The sequence below is a fragment of the Apostichopus japonicus genome, chromosome 1 (genome assembly GCF_037975245.1).
Source record: "Apostichopus japonicus isolate 1M-3 chromosome 1, ASM3797524v1, whole genome shotgun sequence".
Classification (NCBI taxonomy): domain Eukaryota; kingdom Metazoa; phylum Echinodermata; class Holothuroidea; order Aspidochirotida; family Stichopodidae; genus Apostichopus; species Apostichopus japonicus.
The window spans coordinates 17,161,873-17,185,226 of NC_092561.1; the positions used below are offsets into that span (position 1 = coordinate 17,161,873).

Here is a 23,354-nt window from a genome sequence, read left to right on the forward strand (position 1 = left end):
GTCAACAACGGAAATTCCGAAGATCGACAGATATATAATATTAAAACGAAAACAACCGTTGTACACGTTGATACAGTATGGCATCACTATATCGATACTTGTCTTGGCTTAAATACACATCCAAATTCAAAAATAACATTCAATACAGGAAATCAGTAGCCCATAATAGAATAAACAATGTGGATAAACATCACATGTCTGTCCAACTACACTCAAAATGTAAGTGGAACACTTTCCAACAACAATCATACACAGGAGAGCCAGAACACTCGTACTACGCACATACTCACGACATTATATGCATTTCTGACATTAGTGAGGAACAATAAGCAAATTGTTTTAAGCCATCAACTTTAGCCCACCGGATTATTCATTTAAAACGACTTTACCACTCATTACCGGTCACTTGTCATCTTGGAACACGTTTAACTTTGAATATGTTTGACTTAATGTGCTCAAATGACCATGTCATCTTTGGTGTTGCACGATAATTATTGCACTAATTATACACCTGCAGTCTGATATCCCTTATAGCTTGCTGGAATTCGGTCCATTTTCTATTTTAGTGTGCTCGTAAAAGCCCAAATTGCTGTTTTGGTTGAATGACCATTGACCTCTGTCATTCAACCATATGACGTCCTTTGATCGATCCTTGGCATTTTCCATTAATTAGTGCACTGTTTACATTAGCGTATGGTATCCTACAAACGTTTCAGGGTTCCGGACTGTTGCCATTTTGGTATATGCGTAATGGCCAAAATGATGTTTTTGGTTCTTTTAGCGTTACATGCTGACTATTTACCTGGTCATACGTCCAGTTATGTTTTGAGGACATTACAACGACAGCTTACAGTACTGGTCTCTGAATGTTATATCTTGTGTCTGATATTCAAATACAGAAATAAACATCACCCACAGAGAGTAACCAAGCAATTTGATGATGCGATATCAAATGAAATATAACTGTTTCTTACAGAAAGATGACTTGTACATTTCCAAAAATTGTGAAGAAAAATGTTGGTGCGATACGAATTTCGAACGAGTCTGTGAAGAATATAATTGCCCTGATCACTCTCATTGTGAGAATAAAGGTGGAAGATACGGCTGTTACTGTGATCCTCAATACAGTATGACCAGCACCAATAAGTGCGAAATACGTGAGTTAGAATATGAGCTTGAAGACAAATGTGATTAATATCATTTCAGATTAAAATTGCATTTAAATTCTCTAGATTATTTATAAGAATATTCGAAAAATTATATGTCTGTGCAAATGAAAAGTTACCGGAAAATAGATTTAACGTTTTCTTATAGAAAAAGGTGTTTTCTTTTACGTTTTAATGATGATTGACTAAACAAACTTTCAATTGATAATTCTTTATTGCAATTGGGTCTAAGACAAACCGAAAAAAAAGCAAAAACAGAAGCAACATTCGTAATAATGTTTTATATGGAACCTTTGGTTACTGCTCTTCTATTATATGAGAACAATTAAAATATTGATAGCTTTAAATGTGAGTAGGGTACCCTACTCATGTTGTCAAGTTGTATTTTTCAATCATCATGAAAACGTAAAAGAAAACACGTTTGAGGGACTATACCGATCATATGGTAATTTCGAGAATATTTTTGTGTAAGAACGACTACTTATATGAATACAAATACGTATACGAAGTAATACTGTGGTACCAAGTATGCTGTCTTTCTTAATACAGGCCTTGCTGGATATCCCTATTGCTATTTTCTATATGGAAAACTTTATATGAGTAAGAACAAGCTTAAAAATATTTACGGTAGATGAAACTGCAGAATGTAGTTCATACATGATTAGTAAATATAGCAAATCAATATTATTATTCGAATCAACTTTGATACACTAACCACAACTTAAACTTAGCTGAGAGTATACTTTACCGTCATTCACATTTGCTCTCAAAGAAAAACAAGAAATCAAAACAAAAGTTGTTTTATTTTATGTGGCAACCTAACAATATTATAAGAAATTACTTTCTATTTGGCTTGTTTATAACCTTCATTGAATTTGTCTTATTTTGCTTTAGATCGGAAAAGGGGATATTTTACAGGGGACCCACATTTCACGACATTTGATGGACAAACGTTTGACTACATGGGCGATTGTCAGTACGTCGTTACCGAGCTATGTGAGGATCAATCTCCACTGGCATATTTCAAAATAATCGGAGGATTTTCAAAAATAACAGATAGCGACACAGTGTCTTGGACGGACTCTATTGAACTTATTTATGATGGACATCACTATGAAATCATTGCTCCTGGCGATATAAGATTAAACGGACGAGATATATTTTTGCCAACGATATCCACTGATCCTGTCTTCATAAGAAAGTGTTCTGATGAGTTCGTAAGTCATATTACCACTGGTCTGTATTGGAGAGATATATGGGTTACTTCTTCTATCTCAATTTTCGCGTTGTAAAAGAAAGTAAAACTATTTGCTTGTAACTGTAGACATCGATAATGAGTACTAAACATTCCAGAAGAGACCACGAACAAAAATTTAGGATAACAATGCCTTTTCAAGAGTTTTTCATGCATTACAGTTTATCTAATAGTTTAACACTTTTCAATCAATTTCTGATTTGTATACAGATATTTGCTAGTACAACCCTGGTTAATTTTACACTGACTTCTCGCTTGTTAGATTTTTCATTTTAAAAACAAATGTATTATCTTACATACCAGTCTGAGTAACATTAATTGAGAAGAATGTTTCGGATTCATTTTCTTTCTATCATATATTATTTTTTTTTTCTGACGCGAAGGAAATCTTCACCGATTTTGGACTGTACATAAAGTGCTACATCGTGAAACATTCGAGCAACTTTTACTATGAAAATGTTTACGTTTATTTGCCACAAACTTATGAAGGCAAAGTTTGTGGATTACTTGGAGACGCAGATGGTCTCAAAAATGACTTTCCGGAAGCTAATGTAAGTATTAAAGTGAGAAAAAGTATATACTTAGAGAAAGACTCTTTTGTTGTAGGTTTGTTGTTACAGTCCTGACTGCATGACCCATGAGCGCTGAAAGCTCTACTATGTTTGCTTCTCAACAATCTCTGTGACCTACAATTGATATGTTTGGTCTTAGAAACATTATTATACTCTTGCATCCTTTCCAACTTGTCGTTATACCTTGATGCAGCATACAAAACAGGTAACAAAATATGTGCACTCCAAAGGTGACGTAACTAGTATAATATGAGCAAAACTTCATAACTGACTGGCTTGGGTATTTACAAACGACGATACTTACCTGTCTCATGAAAACATACTCTCTAATCTACCTATCTTACTAAAATGGTAACAATTTTGCACTGCTCGCCTTGAACTCTTTGGGTCGTTGCTCTACTCCTTCCAAATCTACTATTCAGAAAGTTATGACGAGTTTTTTGTGAACATTTTCCATCCTCTCGAATCTTCCGAGCAGCAAGCTGGACTTAATTAACATACAATATTTAAGGCATACATTGACAGCCCATCATTAATAAATATACATCAGAGTCTCTAAATGTTGCGGAATATCGGACGTAACGAAGACACAGTTCGAGGCAACATTAAGGACAATCTTGGCTAGTCACGAGTTATAATTAAAGAGCATACATTTCACATGATAATCACTAAAATCAAATGACCTTAGAAGTTATTAACGTATTCGTCTTGTAGAACGGTGATAATTGGGAAACTGGAAGCAAATGTGAAACACCAGGAGATTATGACCCGTGTCCTGTTGGATCAAGCGCATGGACAGCGGCAAGCAGGCTTTGTCAATTTGGTAAGTTCAATCCAGTAAATTAATCATCAGAGGGTTACAGAAACACTTATCCACTTATTGTTCTCACTGGGGTTTAATTTGACCTTCCTTATGATCGAGGAAGAGTTTAAAGACTTAGAAAATTTGTTGTTGGAGGATAAAAGTAACTTTTTTCTTTGCATTAACGGATTTCTTTGAATGACAGACATATATTTTAATGCTTTGAGAGTTTTAACATGATCATATGATCAGCTTTGCTAGAAAACTACACAGAGCCTTTTGTTTCGTATTCACGGGACAACACACTTCAAGTCATATATGCTTAATTGATTCCATAGTATCGTAATTTTTAAAAATATGTCAGGAACAAAGATGATTTATGTACCATTAAAGTGGTCATTGCTACGAGTTTGAACTTAATTTAATTGTTTTAATTAATTGTGATAATGACAGTGTTATTTTTATTTCACTATACTTGAAAGATATAAAAGGAGCAGCTGAGTTTAATATTTAATATTTTTAAATATTTAAAACTTTACAGAAAAGTGGATGTTACCTACAACTAGTGTTATTTGTAGTTTTTTTCACTATTTGTCTGTGCATTAAAGATAGAATTCAATTTTTTTTTGCTAATCATGGTTTCTTTCGTTATTGCAAATATAGACCGTCTCGATGATGATTGCAAAGATTTCGTAAACCAGCGTGAAACGTTATTAAATAGTTGTATCAAAGACGTCTGTGAGTCAAATTATGACCAAGAAGTCGTCTGCCAGAGTCTGAAAGCTTATGCAAATGAATGTAGACTTAGAGGTGGCTCGCCTGGAACGTGGTGGGACGATGTGCCCCAGTGCGGTAAGTCCTTTCTTACGGTTGTGAGAACTTTTACAGAATTCCACATGACTATATTAGATGGTCATCATGGTTCCAGATATTAACAAGATAGTTGCTCTATCAAAACGTTTACGACCAGGTGAGTCATAAACACTTCAGATCTACATCATACGAATTTACAGGGTTTTGATTTCCTTTAAATTATAGACTTTGTTAATATATTCTCTCGCCCTCAAACGACCTCTCGAATTATTTATGTCATTCGGATAAATACCCGAATAAATGTTGTTGTCAAATGTAGTCATCAGTATGGATATAGTACATGATTCGGTTTTCACGGGAAGTAGAGCGTATGAAAGATTATTCAGAACCTTTTTGCGTATGGAAAATGTCAGTCGTTATTGTTTTCAGTTGAGCCTTGCACGGATCCCAAATCAGAGTGGACGGACTGTGGATCAAAATGTTTTCCCACTTGCCGAGAACAAACTGTACCCAGTGACTGTGAGGACAGCACATGTGAAGCAGGATGTCGTTGTAAAGAGGGAACTTACCAAGAAAATGGCAAATGTGTTTTTCGACATCAGTGTGGGTGTTCCTTAGAAGATGGGAATTACATCCAGGTAGGTAAAAGTAAAACACTCAAATGTTAGGATGTCGATGTATAGAAGGTTTTAACTAAAAAGTGGTAACTTTCAAAATCAACACATATCACCCTTCCTTAAAGTAAGACATTGATGTCGAGGATTACTTTGAAGCGAATCGAAGAAATAGCAAGGAGATCCAAGGTAAACAGAGTAATATTTCATTTTTATGATCTAGTCGGCCCTCCATCAGTACTGATAAACAAGGAATTATTAAATTATCAGTCTGTTATTTACTGTTTATCACAATAATAATTCATTTCTCCTTCAGGATGGAACGTCGCATATGTTTGAAGATTGTTCTAAACGTTGTACTTGCGATCTAGGAGAGTCAATATGCGAAACAGCCGGTTGCCAGCTCAATGAAGAATGCAAAGTAATGGCGGGTAAAGCTGACTGTTACTGCGCCGATGGCTACAAGAGAAGGGGTACAGAATGCACTAATGGTAAGTAATGTTATGTTGAAACATTGTACATTAGTAGTGATTGTGGTGGTTATTGTTATTCAAGACTTTACCTTATTATCTATTATTGGACACTGTTTACATAACACCGTAGAGTTTATGTAAAAAGATACATATTTGACCATGCTGGAAGGAGAACACATGTATTAATTATAGTGTATTTTTTTTTGGCAGAACCTTGTCACACCGAGATATGGGGTGAAGTTCACGTGTTAACATTTGATGGGCAAAGCTTTCCCTACAATGGTTTGTGCTGGTTCACTCTGATAAATACTACTGGAAGACAGAATTTGCCTGACTTTGAGATTCAAGGTCGAATTTTAACATCAACAGATTTCAACCAATTACCGATTTTGAGAGGTGTTCTTTTCATTTTTAACGAGGACGAGTTTGAGCTCAATGACCAAAATCCTGATATTCCAGGGTACCCACAACTTTTAGTTAATGGACAACAAGCCCACCGTCATGACGATCCGACCACGTCACTCACCATTGAAGTTAACTTGCCTTCAGAAGTCATTGTAAGTAATCTTCCTAAAAAAAATGCTACGAAATATATTTTTACGTATAATTCCTAAATGACTTGCCTAGTTTGCTTCTGTATGAATTATTACCACATCCCTAATAGGTAATAGCTTTCAATGGTAGCAAACGTACATCGATTTATTGAACATACACACAAACATTAGGAGCAATCTCCAATCTATTTCTTACCATATAATATACCCTAACATTGCATGTCTACTGGTTCAAATTCATGCCGCTAGTCTTCATAATTCGTTACCACAACTACCATAATCGTTATGTGTCATCAAGTGCGTATTAGTCTCCCACTGTTCATTAACTTCATACTATTAGTCATGGGACGTCAGTCACTGTATTCTAACGACCAGATGGTACTGGCATCTCAGTAACGGAAATGAAATTTTTGATTGTTGCTTTAAATTATATTTATACCTAACTTTTAAATGGTAGTTCCAAAACAGCTGGCTCTTATCTTATTCTATGAGTAACATTCATTTAGTTGCCGATCAAATGATTCCTTTACATGAAATATTTGTCAACCAAAGCCACTCTCTTTTTTTGTTGAAGGTTATATCGACAGATTGGCTTGATCTACGCTTTCACTATAAGAACCATTCACTTAATGTTGACCTGGACTATAAATATACCAACCACCTTAGTGGGATGTGCGGGAGTTGTAATGGCAATATTAGCGATGATCTGGTACTGCCAAACGAAAATGAGGTAATATATGCTGACAGGTTAGGACGATGAGAGATTACAAATCTTAACTTGTTTTTTCTCAATCCCTTTCCTCCGTTCCAGGTACACTGCACAAGTGGGACTTTAACTAGTCAACCACTCATGGCGTCTTCCTGCAAGTTCAATCGGCGTGTTAGCATGCTAGTAGTAGCTTTCACTCGACCGTGGTACTTTCATTCAGATGTCTGAAAGAGTATATAGATCACGCCCATCAGGACCCAGAACCATTTATATGGCTTTGTAAGGACCGATATGACTGCACCTTCTGTTCAAAGCCTTTAGAAAATTAAAATAAACTAAAAAGCAATTATCATTAAATAAACTAATAATCTTACTGGAGCCCTGTTTCACATTGTTTATCAAGTTTAGAGTTTCCAACAGTTTGACTTCAATTCTTCACTTGATATTTCTTGCTAGCCAAGCTCTCTGTCAGACTTTGCAAAGTACTGGGCTCAAGAAGATGGAATTGATTGCACATTGCCAGAAGAAGTTATGGCGGTATCTTCCTTGCAGCACTTCAATTTGTCGGAAGCCAAAGATGTTTGCTATGAAATCATCAGAAGGAGTGGTAAGCTCTTTCAACCATCATTAATGTTGTATCAGGATTTTACGTTTTGACATTAACGGTCTTGCCTGCATACAAACAGCAGCAAATAATTCATAGAACGTCTGCCAGGTCTATATAACATTCATGTTATAATTCGATTTCTTTTGCAGTAGTTCAAAACCTTGTAATGTCACTTATTCGTTACAATCGTGTAGGGTCAGATCCAGAGAGGGGCTCGTGGAGGGGGTAGGAGTGGCGTCCTCCATTTTGTACGCTCAATGCACTACAAACAGGTTTATTTGAAAACAAGATACACAATGGAAAGCGTTTAGCACGCTTTGCCTGCGGGTATTAGTTACATCTCAGTACATCTCGGTTTAACTGATAATTTCCCTGAACTGTTTTCATTTTGATTGAGTTTAAAATCAGGTGTTTCGATAAACTGGAATTGCATTGTACATCAGGTGGACCATACATTCGTGAACATCGTATGTTCAATGCGAAGGGGCAATTCGACTACCATGGTAACATACGGGAGATCTTGCCTCTCACAGATAACATTTTCAACGATTGCCTCCAAGTTATCATAATTTGCTTGGTGTAAATTACCTCACGAACATTCTTAACGATTGAAACAAACCCTTAAGGTAGTTAGCCGTCAAATGAATTACTCGGAGCCCTCGGAATAATAATTTGCTTCTCCATTTTGTTCCTAGGCAATGGAATACCAGGCACTGTACTGCAATCAATAAACATACTATACGTCATGATCAAACAAAATCAGCCCTGATTTTATTTTGCAATTTCTATTTTCTCGTCACTCTTCAACTCTATATTTGTATTAAAATCTTACTTTTGGTAATTTAACAAACCAAATTGCAGACTATACTTAATATCATGAAAAAGAACTTCAGTCAACTATCTTCGTTTTCTCATATATTCCAGCTACATTTGTAAAATGCTCGGTACAATGTTTGGTTTGCAGGTCCATACAGGGACTGTCTTGAAGTGGTTGATGGACACCGGTATTACAATTCTTGCATCTATGACTACTTTTTCATGAAAGAACCTGGTATTGTTGGTCTTCATGCTGGTCAATATCGGGAGGCATGTAAATATGAAGGAATCGACATTGAAATTAACGAAAATTGTAAGTTGCATGATAGTCCTAATATTATGTCCTAATATTATCCTAATATTATAATGTATAGCTAGTAATTATAATGGCTTTAAAAGTGTGCGTCCGCACAGATCCAACTTTGCACTACATGGAAAGTTGAGGAAAAAACAATAAAATATTCGGTCATAAAGTAGGTTAATATTCGGTTGTAACAGAACTCTTGCAGTTATCTACAAATAGCCACTAATAAACAAATTACATATTAGTGATGTACATTGATAGCATAAATGTATTTATTCGGTATTTTGTACAATGATAAGAAAACGTTGTTTACTGTCTTTTATTGTAATCCCGTATTCTTGATAATAGTTCAAAGCAGGCCGTGCACTTGACAAGTTCAAGAAATATGATTAGAAATATTATTGTCTGTTACTGCAAGGTGCGGAGGGCAGAGTTGTATTGGTTCTGGGGCACTTCAGTAATTACAAACAAGAATTATAATTCTTAATTTTGGTGTTAAAACTCTTTATTTAGAGTTGAGTGATCTGAATTACTATCTGGCTGACTGGACATATCGATTATTCAATCGGCGATTTATTTATTTGTTGTACAAAGATGTCATAGAGGGAAATAATGTTAATAAAAAAGAACATGATGTTTTTACTTTTAATAGACATTATGTCCTTTTTATATACTTTTGTATGAAATATCATATCTTTTTCAAGTTTTCAAGATCTTCCTAATGGCTCTAGTGTGGTCTAGTAATAAATTACCTTATACTGAGCAACAATGCTATAATTGTGTAGCCATGTCTGTAGTTGTAGAATAATACATTCACATCCATTTTTAGTTTTACCAGTTACATAATCTAGGTCTTGCAGCAGGAAGTATTATTTTTAAAATAAAAATAAAAATGATCTTACCATGAGGAAACAATTCATGGACTCGCCTGCAATTCCTAGTCCAGTATAGTCCAAGTGCGAGACAATCGATCAATCGATCAAACAGAATACAGTGATGTAGCGCCAATATCACGTGTGCACTGAGGCATTGAGGCTTGGCTGCCTCAGAAGTGAGCATTTTGCGTGCTCGACTAACGCTAGTCAGATGATAAGTAGCAGATCTGGTGATATTTGCGACCTGTACACTCATTGTCGAATGTAACCCCCAGGTTTCTAGCAGGGTTTGTTTGGACGCGAACGTCCACACCAGCAACTGTCACTAAGGGCAGCTTGAACTTAGACAGTTGAGCTCTAAACCAAATCACCATGACCTCTGTTTTGTCTGCATCGTGCTTCATAGAGTCCTTGGACATCCATGATTGCACATTGGAAACACAGTCTTGAAGTTTTGAAACCACATGCCTCACGCCCTCCTCAGACGTTCAAGTCCGAGTCCACAAAATTATCTTTAATCTGGACTCGAATTCGAGAATTATGAGGTTACAGCCTTGTTTTGTCTTTTTTTATATCGTTAAGAATCAATCACTTTGATTGACTTATTCATTTTTTAAATTGTGCGTAACTTATTGGTTCTTAAATTGAAAAATGTACTTTAGTACAAAAAATGAAAAAAAGAAAATGAGATAGAGCGAATGATCGTGGCTATACTTAGGCCTGTTCTATACTACAGTGCGATAAATGCAGGGAAAAACGCCAGGCAGTTTGAATTGCCTTGCACACAACCCATTCCTGAGCTGTTCTGATCTGTTATTTCTCATTGGCGTTTGTTTGCTGAATTATATTAAACTGATCATTTTAAAAATGATTTTCAATCATGTCAATTGCAGCTATTCCATGTCCCTCCGGCATGACGTACAACCCAGGCTCTTCATCGTGCCAGGAAACTTGCTCCAATGAAACATATGCCAAAACTTGTCAAGGAAGTTGCGTCTGTCCTGAGGGAATGGTTCTAGACAAGTATCGGTGTGTTTATCGTAAAGACTGTGGCTGTGATACTCCTTACGGCGTTTACATATCGGTAAATAGATATTGTTAAATCGGTTGTTCTCTTTTCGCAATGTGTTTCCCCTTCATCATTCATCCTCATATGTGGATTCGTATCTTATTACTTTCTTTAGTTCACAAATTACGGGGGAAATGACTCAATTTTATTTTATATATGGTATAGATGCATATGGACAACATCGCTTTTGTCCCTTGGCTAGCAATAACACTGCTATTGACCATATATTTTTCAATTCCTTTAGCTTACCGGAAACTGTTGCTTAAAAATCCAACACGTGTTGACGCTCATATGTGTCACATAATGAAAGACCTACAGAATAAACGACATACACTCCTGCTGTAACTGTTTTAGTAAATTGATATTCTTGAGTAATGTAAACTGAAAAATATCAAGGTGACTTTGACATTAACACAATTTCAATAATTTATATTACCATATCTTCTTTATTTGCTTTTCTCTTTCATTTTTTCCGGCGTCTTTCTACTCATCAAAATGTATAACTCACAAAATATCAACTGACTTTTAATTTATTGCTAACATATAGAGAGCAGAAGAACTCTGACTCATTGCGTGTTTGTTCCTCTAATTCTAGGTTGGAGAAGAATATATAAACAATGATTGCAGTGTCCGATGTACCTGCGGGAAAGGATCAGTAATGTCATGTGAGCCTTACCAATGCCACGCAGAAGCCTCGTGTTCAGTCCTTTCTTATCGCAGAGCCTGTCATTGTAGGGATGGGTATTCCGGCGATGGTACAGTATGTGAACTTTGTAAGTATACACTAATGCTACGTTTTTATTTGGAGAATTAAGTGGCACAGCGTCGCTCGGCCATAATTGTAACGAATTCAATCATATAAGTTTATGCTCCGAATCGAACCATCAGAAATACTTATTGTGGTTTTAGCTTTCTCAGTATTTATAGGTAACATAGATATCATATACGTATTCTCGTCGTCTCGGAAGTAGTTTTGCTTCATAAAGTTTGAATTTTGAATAATAAATTATTAAGAGTTTCTTTCGACGAATTTCTGATTTTAATTTTCATTACCTTCCGGTTTAAATTATAAATATTGTTTACAATGAAAATATGCAGACAATCAAGATGCGTTATTCATCAGCTTGAGGGTATTTCGAACATAAGAGCGCGTCAGTTGAAATAAAGATGACAATACATCATACCTGAAATTGAATATTATATCATTAACCACTGCCGGTTTATCAAACAATCTTACTCGCAAACATTTTCCACTATCATATTATAGCTCAGACTTTCAGGGATGAAGTTATTACTTAGTCTTTTAATCTGGGTATCGTCGAATACTAGGTTTAAGAGGAATGTATGCAATGACATAATATAACCTCACGTTAGGACTTAGTAGAATAAGAGCTAATAGCAAAGTTGTGCAAGCTAACAAAGAAATCGTCCGGCTGAATGTTCTTCAATAATTATCATTGATATATTTATTATTCCGTTTAATTTATTTCGCATTGCGTTCCTTCCGTATGAATTGCAACAGCCGGATGTGAATGTCAACTCTGGACACAATCTCACTTCCAAACGTTTGATCGAATCGAGTTTACACTGGACACCGGATGTAGTTACATATTGTTACAGAGTTACCAAATCACGGGTGATTTACCAGCATTTAGGCTGATCGGACGGTTTGGGGATGCTGCTGATACTATCCATAGGCTGATTGGCTTACGCTTGGAATATATTGGCTTGGAATACGAATTAACGGAGGATGGAACATTATCTCTTGATGGAGATGAAATGTATGTTCCGTACGGTGACGACCATGTCTCTGTGTCTCTTCTCATAGATGGAAAAGCGGTATGTATGTAATGCCAAAATCGTTTAGATCGATCATCTGCATATTTGCATTAAAAATTACTTTATTAGATGATGACAATTTGTTTCCATATCCATCTGTTTTTTCATTTTAATTTCCTTTTCATTTTAGATTTTCAGCACTGATTTTGGTCTGACGATAATGTATGACCTCAGCAGTATGGCAACCATTACAATTGCAATGGAATGGCTGGACATGACGGCGGGTTTATGCGGTACTTGTAATAATAAACAGGAAGATGAGTTTTTGATGCCATATGGGTCAATTGTAAGTAAAGCATGTTGGAAATTATTTAAGGGAGTTTGGATGTCTCTTAATAGAATTAATGGAAACAGTTAAATACGAGAAGATGGGTGATTTTGATACGATATGAAACCCCAAAAAAATACTTGTTTAATTTCGACAAACTTACCTTTCTAGCAGTCGGTGTGTAATGAACTTAGAAGCAGCATTTCTCCACATCATGTCGTTATTTCATTGGATTTTGATATCTCAACGTCATCCAATTTAAGCAGTATTCCTAATCCTTGTAGGTTATTATGTGTGACGTTTTTATTATATTTCTGGAATAATAGGTCATTTGTCCGCTGTGCAAAACTTTTTATAAGATTTAATTGATTCAATGTTTCAAGTCAAATATCAACTTATTATCGACCTGTTTGTAGTTTGATAAGGTAGCTTCACCTGTCTTTCGTTCATGTTTTTTTTTCTACATAACAGGCAAACAATGTCATGGAGTTTGGGAACAGTTGGCTTGTCGATGATGGTTGCACACCAAACCAGAAAAGTATCGATCCACTTGTGATATTATCAACAGAACAAGAGATGTTGGGGAAAGCTAGTTGTTACATCATTGGTGATCCGTATGGTAAATAATTCAAATTGTACTTAAAGATGTTTACCTAATGTTTTGAATTTCGCCCAGCACGCTAAAATTCTCAGGAAAAACTGATGATATTTCAGTCGTATTTGTACAATGCGTGTGCAACCAACCCGCGAAAACCAGCTCGCGAAAATGCTCTCTAGATGGACCGTGCCGACCTTTGAAGCATGGCATAGCCTAATGAAACGAAGGAATAGCTGACTCACGTATGAAATTATCACTCAAAATGTGACTGAAAATCAACAGTGAAATTCTATTGTCAAAAAATCGCCACAATGGACATTTGGTGGTAACGTTACCAGCAGGTTTACGTGAACAGCGACGTTATATATGAGAACGTTTCGGCAAAGGCGTGTAACCACGCCTACTTCTGGTGGCTTCAGCTCACCCCTCCCCCATTCAGCAGCCATGATATGCCTTATTACAAGAAATTCCTAGTTACAATCTTGGCTAAACAGTTGAAAACTATTCAACGTTGTTTCAAAATTGCCACAAAATAGCTACATTTTGTATCGAAGCAAACTTCATTCTATGAACATTGCTCATTAGCCCTCCCCTGCACGGAATGTTATCTTATCACTCAAACTCCCCTCCTCCACACTTCAAAAATGACCGTCGAGCCCCTTTGATTATGGTGCAGATTTACTCAGAAACCTTTTTCCTCTTTTGGAGCAATTGAAATGTTAAAAGCTTGATTCATTTTAGCTTATATATTATTCATTTTCAAGATTACTACATGTTCACATTTGTAGTCATTATTTTAATAAGATTTATAGCAGCAACTTTTTTTCAGGCAATTTGCTCGTATACATATATTTAACAAATCTTAACAAACGAACACTACACATCAACTAACACCATAATTATTTATTAATTAATCGCATTGAATACCTATTTATATTCACCATCCTGAGTCATGCAAATTTATTGTATGCAGTGTTCAAGTGAATGTAAAACGGAGCAATCGATTTATTTCTGTATATTCTGATACCAATATCTGGTGAGTGGGTGAGCAATTTCTGACAATATCTGAAGCAAAGTCCACTGGGAGAAAGTTAGACGCCATATGTCAATATCCAAGGAATAGTTAATCTTTTCTACCACGATATACTCAGAACAGCACGTAACGTCACCATGCTAGTATACTGACCTATTAACGTCTCTTGTATAATTGACGAAAAGCAAATAACCATCTTGTGACGGTTTCTATGGTGATCTTCTCCTGAAACTTTGTCATAAAGTATAAATTTTCAAGATAATGACATGTAAACCTCTTCTTTTCCTCTTCGAAAGGTTTCTTTTCTCCGTGCCATGATTACGTCAACCCAAAGGAACACTACGATGGATGCGTCTCTGATTACTTAATAGATCCTCGGTACTTTTGTGACGCCATCGAATCATACGCAACGAGATGTAAAGCTCGTGGTGGTCCACGTCTCAACTGGCGTCTTACTTTAACACAATGCTGTAAGTGAAGACAAAACATGTTTTACAATTTCGTTACCTAGTTAGTTGTGTTCTCTGTTATAACAACAACAAAGAACCTACATGAAGGCTGTCAAAACTTCATTGTAATATCGGCGGTAAAAAAAATCTAATAAATCTAACAAGGCTTAGCATTATAGAAACTGTTATTTTCACGAAAACCTAATTAAATAGTTTTATGAATAAAAACATACTATATATTAAGTTTTATGCCCTACTACGCATTAGACGATCACCAATCATAGCAATATAATCAAGAAGTTCACATCGGGGCTAGAATTAACCAACAGCACCAACAGCAACAACTTTCATACCCATCAATACACTGAAGACCTTGAACTTATCAAATTGAAATTATCAAACCACATAAGTCCTCCAAAAACATGCCAACCTCAAGCAACATTTGAGCCATAAGACTGCTGTGGGAATCGAGCACATACCATATGAGGACGCGCACGGTTTAAAGAACGATCACATTATTCGAGCCTGTGTTCTGTCAGTTCTGTACGTCTTTACTTTCACTTTGAATAAAAAGCATGCAAATTGATACTCTTTCATTTCCTTTAAAAATTGCCTTCAATCGTTCTGAAAGCTAAAACGTCGCCGGCGGTGTCCTGTCATTTCAATGAAACTGCAAGACATTTTCTAACTTGCACTAATGTATTGCCTTTCTTCCTCGCGATTCTTAATTCGCGCAATAGTTCAAAGTGATGAGGTTTCACTTTATATGGTTGACTTTACTTAGATCTGAAGAGACCAGTCTTAGACTATTTGGACATTCATGATTTAGGCCTACCATACATGAAAAATATGCCTGTTTTTTTGTTGTCATAGCAATGGCTTGCCCAGGAGGTAGTAGCTACAATGACTGTGGAGAAGCGTGTAATCCGTCCTGTGTGGATCCTTACGGATTGACCTATTGTGACATCGACTGCATCGAAACATGCACTTGTCCTTTTGGAACATTGATGATGAATACAACATGCGTCAGACTGCACGAATGTCCATGTTTCATTACTGACGTCGGCGTTATCAACGTATGTTGATACTTCGGTCGTATATATTGTTACTTTTCCTTCGTTTTTTCTTTGAAGATCTTTTTCAATTAAAAGTAGATACATGTTATAGGAAGAGCGTGATTCCTTTGCCATATCCAATAGTTCTGCAACCGTCTTCTTAGTTGTGTGTTAGGCAGGAGGTCCTTCTTTTGCTTAAAATGAATGTAGCGTGAAACGAGCATATTTTAATAAAGTATTACTTTGCAACTCGTAAACCCAATCGTAACATTCATCCTAATCTTTACAGTCGTTTTATATTACCAAAGGGTGATAATTGCTACTCAATTAATTATATATATTTTTGTTAATTACTTCATATGAGTATGTTACCATTATTTTCTTTTCACTTAGGAGGGAGACTCATACGTGGATCCATTATGTAACAGTCGATATACGTGCCAAGAACAAACACTTTTACGTGACGAAGACTATTCGTGCGGTGAGAACGCTCTATGCACAGACCGAGGTAATGAACACGGATGCTTCTGTGAAGACGGCTATGACGGGGATGGACAAACTTGTAAACAAGAAAGCAACTATCGAGATTGCTACGAAGCTCTTCTAGACGGACAGACAGAGGACGGTATCTACACAATATCTCCTTTAGATTGGCCTAACGGTGACTTGGATGTTTACTGCGACATGCACACAGATGGCGGCGGATGGGTGGTAGGTTTATCCCGTTTAGAAAATTCAGGAACATATTATGTGTCATACAAGTAGCGAGTTTACACTTTCTGACACATTTTAATTATGCGGCATCATTTCAACTTCAAATGAGAAAAATTATATTATTTGAAAACAATACAGAGAGAGTGATGTAGAGAGAGAAGTATAACAACTCTTCTTACCTACTGCATAAACCAGTGTTGTTAAATGCACAAAAAAAAGCTATGGCATTTCGAACTTTGCATGATCTTCTTGAGAGGCTATCTGAAGCAAATAAAAACAGACTATTTAATTAGATTTTTAAGAATGAAAAGTTCAGACCGTATAAAAGGTTCTTGCATGGATGGAGACCTCAGACCAGTAACTTTCAACTGTTTGTAAACAGTGGAGTCTAAAGATCGTTAAACATTGAACTTAGACAACGCAGTCTCCACTATAAGATTTTCATTGTTTAGGTTTATAAATTATGTCCAACTATGCTGTTATACGATTAATTTGAATTATTTAACTTTATCATTAAACAGTGTCTCTGTCTCAGGGAATTTTAGTTTAAACTCACTATCCCATTCTAAAGTTCAATTGCGCAGTAAATTTCACACGACGATGTACTTACTATTCAAATATCACATAACACCGTCGTCAACAGGTCTTTCACAAACGTGTCGATGGTACCGAAAATTTTGACCGTGACTGGGAAGACTACAAGAACGGATTTGGACATTTGAATGCAGAATTCTGGCTTGGTAATGAGGCGATTCATTACGTTAGTTCTCAGAAGATTTACAGCATGCGCGTTGATCTTCTGGACACGTCCGGCTATTCAACGTATGCAAACTATGAAGTTACGTCGGTAGGATCTATGGAACAGAACTATGTATTGCACTGGGAGGGCTTTACTGGAACTGTCATAGGTATGTGTAAAACATACTAAAGATTTGAATTTCCTTTCATGGTACCATTACCAGTATATTCGCTTTAGCAGATAAAGAGTAATTTACCACGGAATAACATATCAAAGAAATGTTTCATAATACAGGCTTGTGCTATAAAGCTCACTATTAATTTACTAAAGTTAAGGGGATAATGAAATTTATCTGACAGGTTGTGATACAGTTCAATGAAACAGTATAAAGACTATGAAAATGAAGCATAATAAGCGCGCGGAAAATGTTGGTTATATTTTTCCGGCAAGTCGTTACAGCCCCCCACAATCAAATTGGGCTCCTACGCCTATGGTACAGACTGTGAAAATTAAGATACTGCAATAACTGTATTGGTCTTCTTTTATTCTTCATTAGTCAATGCTCTAACTTCCCACAATGACATGGCATTTTCTACATTCGACCGAGACAACGACTTGAGTAATGGCAATTGCGCAGCTCAATACCCTGGAGGATGGTGGTTTAACAACTGTTATTACTCCAATTTGAACGGAGACTACGGGAGTGGAAATTATTGGATGCCAGTTGTCGCTGAAGAATCAGAGATGAAGCTACGTCCACATGGCGCGTCTTAATTAAAATATCACCCTATGATATACCTGATACGTTTCTGTTTCTTATAATTATAATTCATTTTGAAAAAGGTAAACTATTACCAATTATCGTAACTTGTATGTCTCTTCTTATTTCCTGATATCGTTTATTTTTCTGCGACTAGTCTGTAGAGATACAGAGAAGTAGTCAATGTTGACGTTCGCACCCTTCCGGGGGTTTAACTTCCTTGTCCAAACATTATAAAGGAAAGTATGAATAATCATGTATACAGTGTTATCAGTCATTGTGAATTAATAGTTTAAGAATAAACGAATAAATCATCAATTCGTAAATCATTAGTCATTTTTCATGATTTTGACAATTTCGTCGGAACGTATTGAATTCTAAGTCCATTTGAGTTCTCATTAACGTATTGAGATAACAGACCACGCGTCTCAATTGGTATTACGTTAGCTCGATACAGAAGTGTGACGAAACGCGGCAAGGTCAGTACACTCGGATACACACAATGAAGGGAAACGTAAGCCAATTAATGTTGTGTAATTTTAAGATATTTTAAGAATAACTTGTAATTAGATCATTATTAGAGTTATCTCTGACCGGTAAATCCTTTTATTTCACAAGCACTTTACTTGGAAACTATAATGTTGCTAATTATTTGTTTTGTTTGTTCATTTCTATTCATTTATGAAAATAAAATATTCTCAGAGCTGCAAATCTATAACCCTGCCTTCAGTGTTATGTTTGAGATATTTCTGGTGTGTTTTCTCATCCACATACGTGGATAACTTGCAAACAATTAAAGTGGAACATAATCAGTTCTTAGAATTCCCATTTTCATTTCATTTCGCTTCAGTGGTGAAAGAAGATATGAAATATATCAAACGTGCTTATTAATACCAATTAGTAATTTCATTGTTTTGTATGATTAATACTTTAATAATAATAATAATAATAATACACAGTTCTTATAAAGCGCAAATACACACTTAAGTCTCAGTGCACTGATTATTATTAACCCCTGGTCATTGGTAACTTATCACACCCACACACCAAAGTGTGCGCAATTCAATTAATCTCTCCTGGGGCACCACAGTGCACCACAACCACGTGTCCCCTGGGGGACTTCACATAGGGTGCAGCCACAAACCGGCGCACGCAACTATATTTACAAGTAACCTCGCAGGTCCCCATTTATACACCTGGGTGAGGAGATGGAGATAAAGCGCCTTGCCCAAGGACACAACGCAATGATCTGGCCAGGGCTCGAACCTGTAATCCTTAGATCACAAGTCCACTGCCTTAACCACTTGACCACAACGCCCTCCACTCCACTGTAATGATATCTTCCACATGGAATTATATTTTGTTTAGCTGGTAGAGAAGCATCTTTGTTATATACGCTGATGATAATGATGATTGGGTTTCAAGCTCCTTTGAATGATTCGAAACAATGTTATCGTTTCATGCGCCATCAAATTTTGTAATCTTGCAATACACTAACCTTTGACTTGATAGTAACTACCCAGTATACAAACGTACGTCCGTGTAGTACCTATTTTGTTTTTAAGTACGTAAGTTTTGTAACAAAGTATATTCCGATGATCTTTTCTGAGGCATTCTCAATAGCGCGACAATATCTGCAAACAATACTGACGTTACAAGTTAATCAAGTTTTACACTCCCCACCCCCAAAAAAGACAACTTGGAGTTTAAACGTATATGAAATTCATGCGTGCTCTTAAAACTTGTAACAGGATGAGCGAATGTTATACGTCGAGAACAAGATGTATCTTGAACAAAAAAAGTAGATCTATCATCAACTTTCTGAGCTATTATATTTCAATGGACAAGAGCAAAGGAATTTATGGCTTGAACGGGATTCGAGTCAGTTTCTGACGAAAATGGACATATCACATTTTATAAGTTCGACACTTATATGTTGCGATACCATCACCATGTATATTACTATCACCGGCAAATGGTGACTTCATTTGAATATTAATTATGTGACTAAGTAGAACCCTTTCAGTTTTTCACAACTCATCATAGTACCACATATACAACAGTGAAATTGCCATGTTAACATATTTTGCTTAAAGCATGACTTTTAGGCACAATACTCATCTTAAGATGTTGCAGACTGCTAAAACCCACTGCTAGCAATCCATGTTAGTACATCCATAACACTTTTAAGTTTTAAGACATGAACATTTAAACAGCTTCCTCAAATGACTGGACTTTTGAGTCTAATACACAGAACAATAAGTCAGTTCCTAAGATGCAACACAAAACTTAATAGGAAAAGATAAAATATTTATGGCCTCAAATGACATGTTTAAAATGTGGTACAATTTTTCAAGGACAACTGGTGTTATATCAAACACGTTCATTGAAAGACAAGGCTGGACCCGTGGCAGTGAAGAGATATTGTTTTACATACAGAACACCAGAATGACGCTACTTATAATTTTAATAATATTATTATAATTATAATTATACTTAGATATTTTTATTGCTCTTAATGAAAATGGAGTTTAAGTTAAACTGAGACAAGGGCATGATCAATGTGAGAATAATTCTGGTAATGCTGAACCAAAGAAGTCTTGCATGCTGAGGCCAAATTGCTGAGTCAGACATGAATAATCTTTGGGCCTCCAAGCTTGCTCATCTAGGCCAATCATATACATTGTCTTGCTTAACCTTGTCCGGTTTAACACCCCAGATTACTTTCTCTGAACCTTACAAACACAATAATATGGTGGCTTGAGGAGCACCTGGAAGTTGAAAACAAGTTGACTAAAGCAAACGATGTAAGAAGGCAATTCTTCCTAAAAGGGGTAAGATATCTAGTCTGTTAGGTGTTAAGTTGGTTTTACAGGGGAGAAAGCTTGGAGTTAAATCGGAAAAGATAGTCCCCTTATTGGTGAGACACAGTGGCGACATGCCCATTGGGGCCCGGGGGGGGGGCAAAGGCCCCCCCAATTTTGTCAAAGGTGTCATAAAATTTTATCATAATTAAAAAAAAAAGAGTGTTTTCGAACAGTGTCAGCAACTGAATTTCTTGTAGGGCCTACGAGAAATAAGGCCTCTGTTGACTGTTTGGTCAATGGTTGTTAATTGTTGATATTCAGTCTATCGAAACAGTTAAATAATTACTGGTTGATAACTAATGAACCAAATGTGCCATCAACATTGCCATCGTTGAACAATATTATATATACGCAGTGCCAGAGTAAGTGCAACCCTTTACCTTTGCCAAAGTCAGTCAATTTTCCATGAAAAAATGGCAAATTTGTTAATTGTTTTCTGAGCCTGTAACAAAGTTCGGAAAGTTAAGATAAATGTACTGAACAGAGATTATGGGACTCCATGTGAACTTCTTCATAAGTAATGCAATCAGTTCGCTAAAAGGTCCATCAGGATAAATTTTCCTCATGATCTGATAGGAAGTTTCGAAAAATATGAAATCATAATAATCATTTCAATACAGTCACAATTTACCTGGAAAATAATCATTTCGTTATTGCACGTTTTACCTTAGGTTTCGCTACTTTCGCTTTTTCTGCCCATGTTTTCAAACGGCATAGCTTTTTCTTCACCCAGTCACCACTTCTCATGTCCATGGGCGGCGATCATGGATCAGCCAACACAAAATTGTTTCGATTTCTTAAATTTTGGGCGCTTCTGAGAGACGAAGCATTGGTAAACTGAGGAGTAAATGGCGATCACACTCTTCGAGAATATTTCCCAAAATAAAAAATTGCCGGAAATTTTTATCAATTTTCGGGGTGTTGCTTACTGCCATAAGGCACGGGAAGTGCCGTTTCCTGCAATCTGGGGATTTGCCAGACGAAAAATTATCTTGAACGCTGCACGCCAACCTGTGGTGGCGCTCCGCTTAGATAGTCATCACCTGCTCACGGGCCCCCAAAAATTTATTTTCGCACAACGCCCCAGGGTGAGAGAAACACCTGATGGTTTGATAGAACCATTATTAAAAGATAAATTCGGATTATTTTCTTTTAACGAAGTCGGACGTCTTAGCAATGATAGGCACCATAATGAAGAGCAAAGACTTTCTGTAATCGGTCTTCAGCCTTGAAGTAATTAACTACGTAATATTCATCGTCGTAATTATTAATTAATAATTACGACAATGAACATTAACAGTTTCTTCCATAGACTCAAGACATCTTAAAATATTTTCGTGCCAGCCGTACATTGCAGAAGCTTTAATTCTCTATTTAGATATTAATACCCTTAATTCTATTTTCATTTGTCAATTTAATTGGTCAAGCACTCTTTGGACCGGGCAAGACGCATTATAGTACCCTTCTTCAATGTCTTAAGAGTTCATATGACTCATTGGTTGGGTGGTCGAAGGCGTGCTGGTCTTGATCAGGACCCAAATGTTTTTCATTCGTTGTCTCGTTACATTAATTTAATAAGTGATGATATAGTTGTCATTTCAATTGGTCAAGCACTCTTTGGACCGGGCAAGACGCATTATGGTACTCTTCTACAATGTCCTTAGAGTTCATGTTAACCATAAGCTTGGGGATCCAAGGCGTGCTTCATGGATTAGGGCCCAAGGCTTTTTCGTTGTCCCGTTTCACTCATTAAAGAAGTAATGATTTAGTGGTCATTTAATTGGTCAAGCACTCTTTGGACCGGGCAAGACGCATTATGGTACTCTTTTACAATGTCCCTAGAGTCCATGTTAACTATCGGTTTGGTGATCCAAGGCGTGCTGCATGGATTAGGGCCCAAGGCTTTTTCGTGGTCCCGTTACACTCATTAAAGAAGTAATGATTTAATGGTCAAATTAATTGGTCAAGCACTCTTTGGACCGGGCAAGACGCATCATGGTACTCTTCTACAATGTCCTTAGAGTTCATGTTACCCATTGGTTTGGTGATCCAGGGCGTGCTGCATGAGTTATGGCCCAAAGCTTTTTCGTGGTCCCGTTACACTCATTAAAGAAGTAATGATTTAGTGGTCATTTTATTGGTCAAGCACTCTTTGGATCAGGCAAGACGCATTATGGTACCCTTCTTCAATATCTTAAGAGTTCATATGACTCATTGGTTGGGTGGTCGAAGGCGTGCTGGTCTTGATCAGGACCCAAATGTTTTTCATTCGTTGTCTCGTTACATTAATTTAATAAGTGATGATATAGTTGTCATTTTAATTGGTCAAGCACTCTTTGGACCGGGCAAGACGCATTATGATACTGTTTTAAATTGTCATTATAGTTCATATGACCCATTGGG

General features: G+C 36.5%; 1 protein-coding gene across 1 annotated transcript in view; it reads left to right on the top strand.

The window, feature by feature from the left end:
• Positions 1 to 18,785, top strand: part of LOC139969369 (IgGFc-binding protein-like) — a 50,636-nt gene extending 31,851 nt beyond the window's left edge. Inside the window, exons 35-55 of the mRNA XM_071974257.1 lie at positions 977 to 1,157; positions 2,061 to 2,383; positions 2,805 to 2,972; positions 3,708 to 3,816; positions 4,459 to 4,647; positions 5,038 to 5,246; positions 5,539 to 5,713; positions 5,906 to 6,252; positions 6,824 to 6,979; positions 7,415 to 7,565; positions 8,530 to 8,694; positions 10,454 to 10,644; positions 11,225 to 11,402; positions 12,152 to 12,468; positions 12,599 to 12,754; positions 13,208 to 13,355; positions 14,664 to 14,837; positions 15,690 to 15,892; positions 16,265 to 16,582; positions 17,229 to 17,493; positions 17,881 to 18,785. Of these exons, the coding sequence (XP_071830358.1) occupies positions 977 to 1,157; positions 2,061 to 2,383; positions 2,805 to 2,972; positions 3,708 to 3,816; positions 4,459 to 4,647; positions 5,038 to 5,246; positions 5,539 to 5,713; positions 5,906 to 6,252; positions 6,824 to 6,979; positions 7,415 to 7,565; positions 8,530 to 8,694; positions 10,454 to 10,644; positions 11,225 to 11,402; positions 12,152 to 12,468; positions 12,599 to 12,754; positions 13,208 to 13,355; positions 14,664 to 14,837; positions 15,690 to 15,892; positions 16,265 to 16,582; positions 17,229 to 17,493; positions 17,881 to 18,098 (4,341 nt within the window). The 3' untranslated portion in view covers positions 18,099 to 18,785. The remainder of the gene's footprint in view (positions 1 to 976; positions 1,158 to 2,060; positions 2,384 to 2,804; positions 2,973 to 3,707; positions 3,817 to 4,458; positions 4,648 to 5,037; positions 5,247 to 5,538; positions 5,714 to 5,905; positions 6,253 to 6,823; positions 6,980 to 7,414; positions 7,566 to 8,529; positions 8,695 to 10,453; positions 10,645 to 11,224; positions 11,403 to 12,151; positions 12,469 to 12,598; positions 12,755 to 13,207; positions 13,356 to 14,663; positions 14,838 to 15,689; positions 15,893 to 16,264; positions 16,583 to 17,228; positions 17,494 to 17,880) is intronic.
• Positions 18,786 to 23,354: the final 4,569 nt, after the last annotated feature.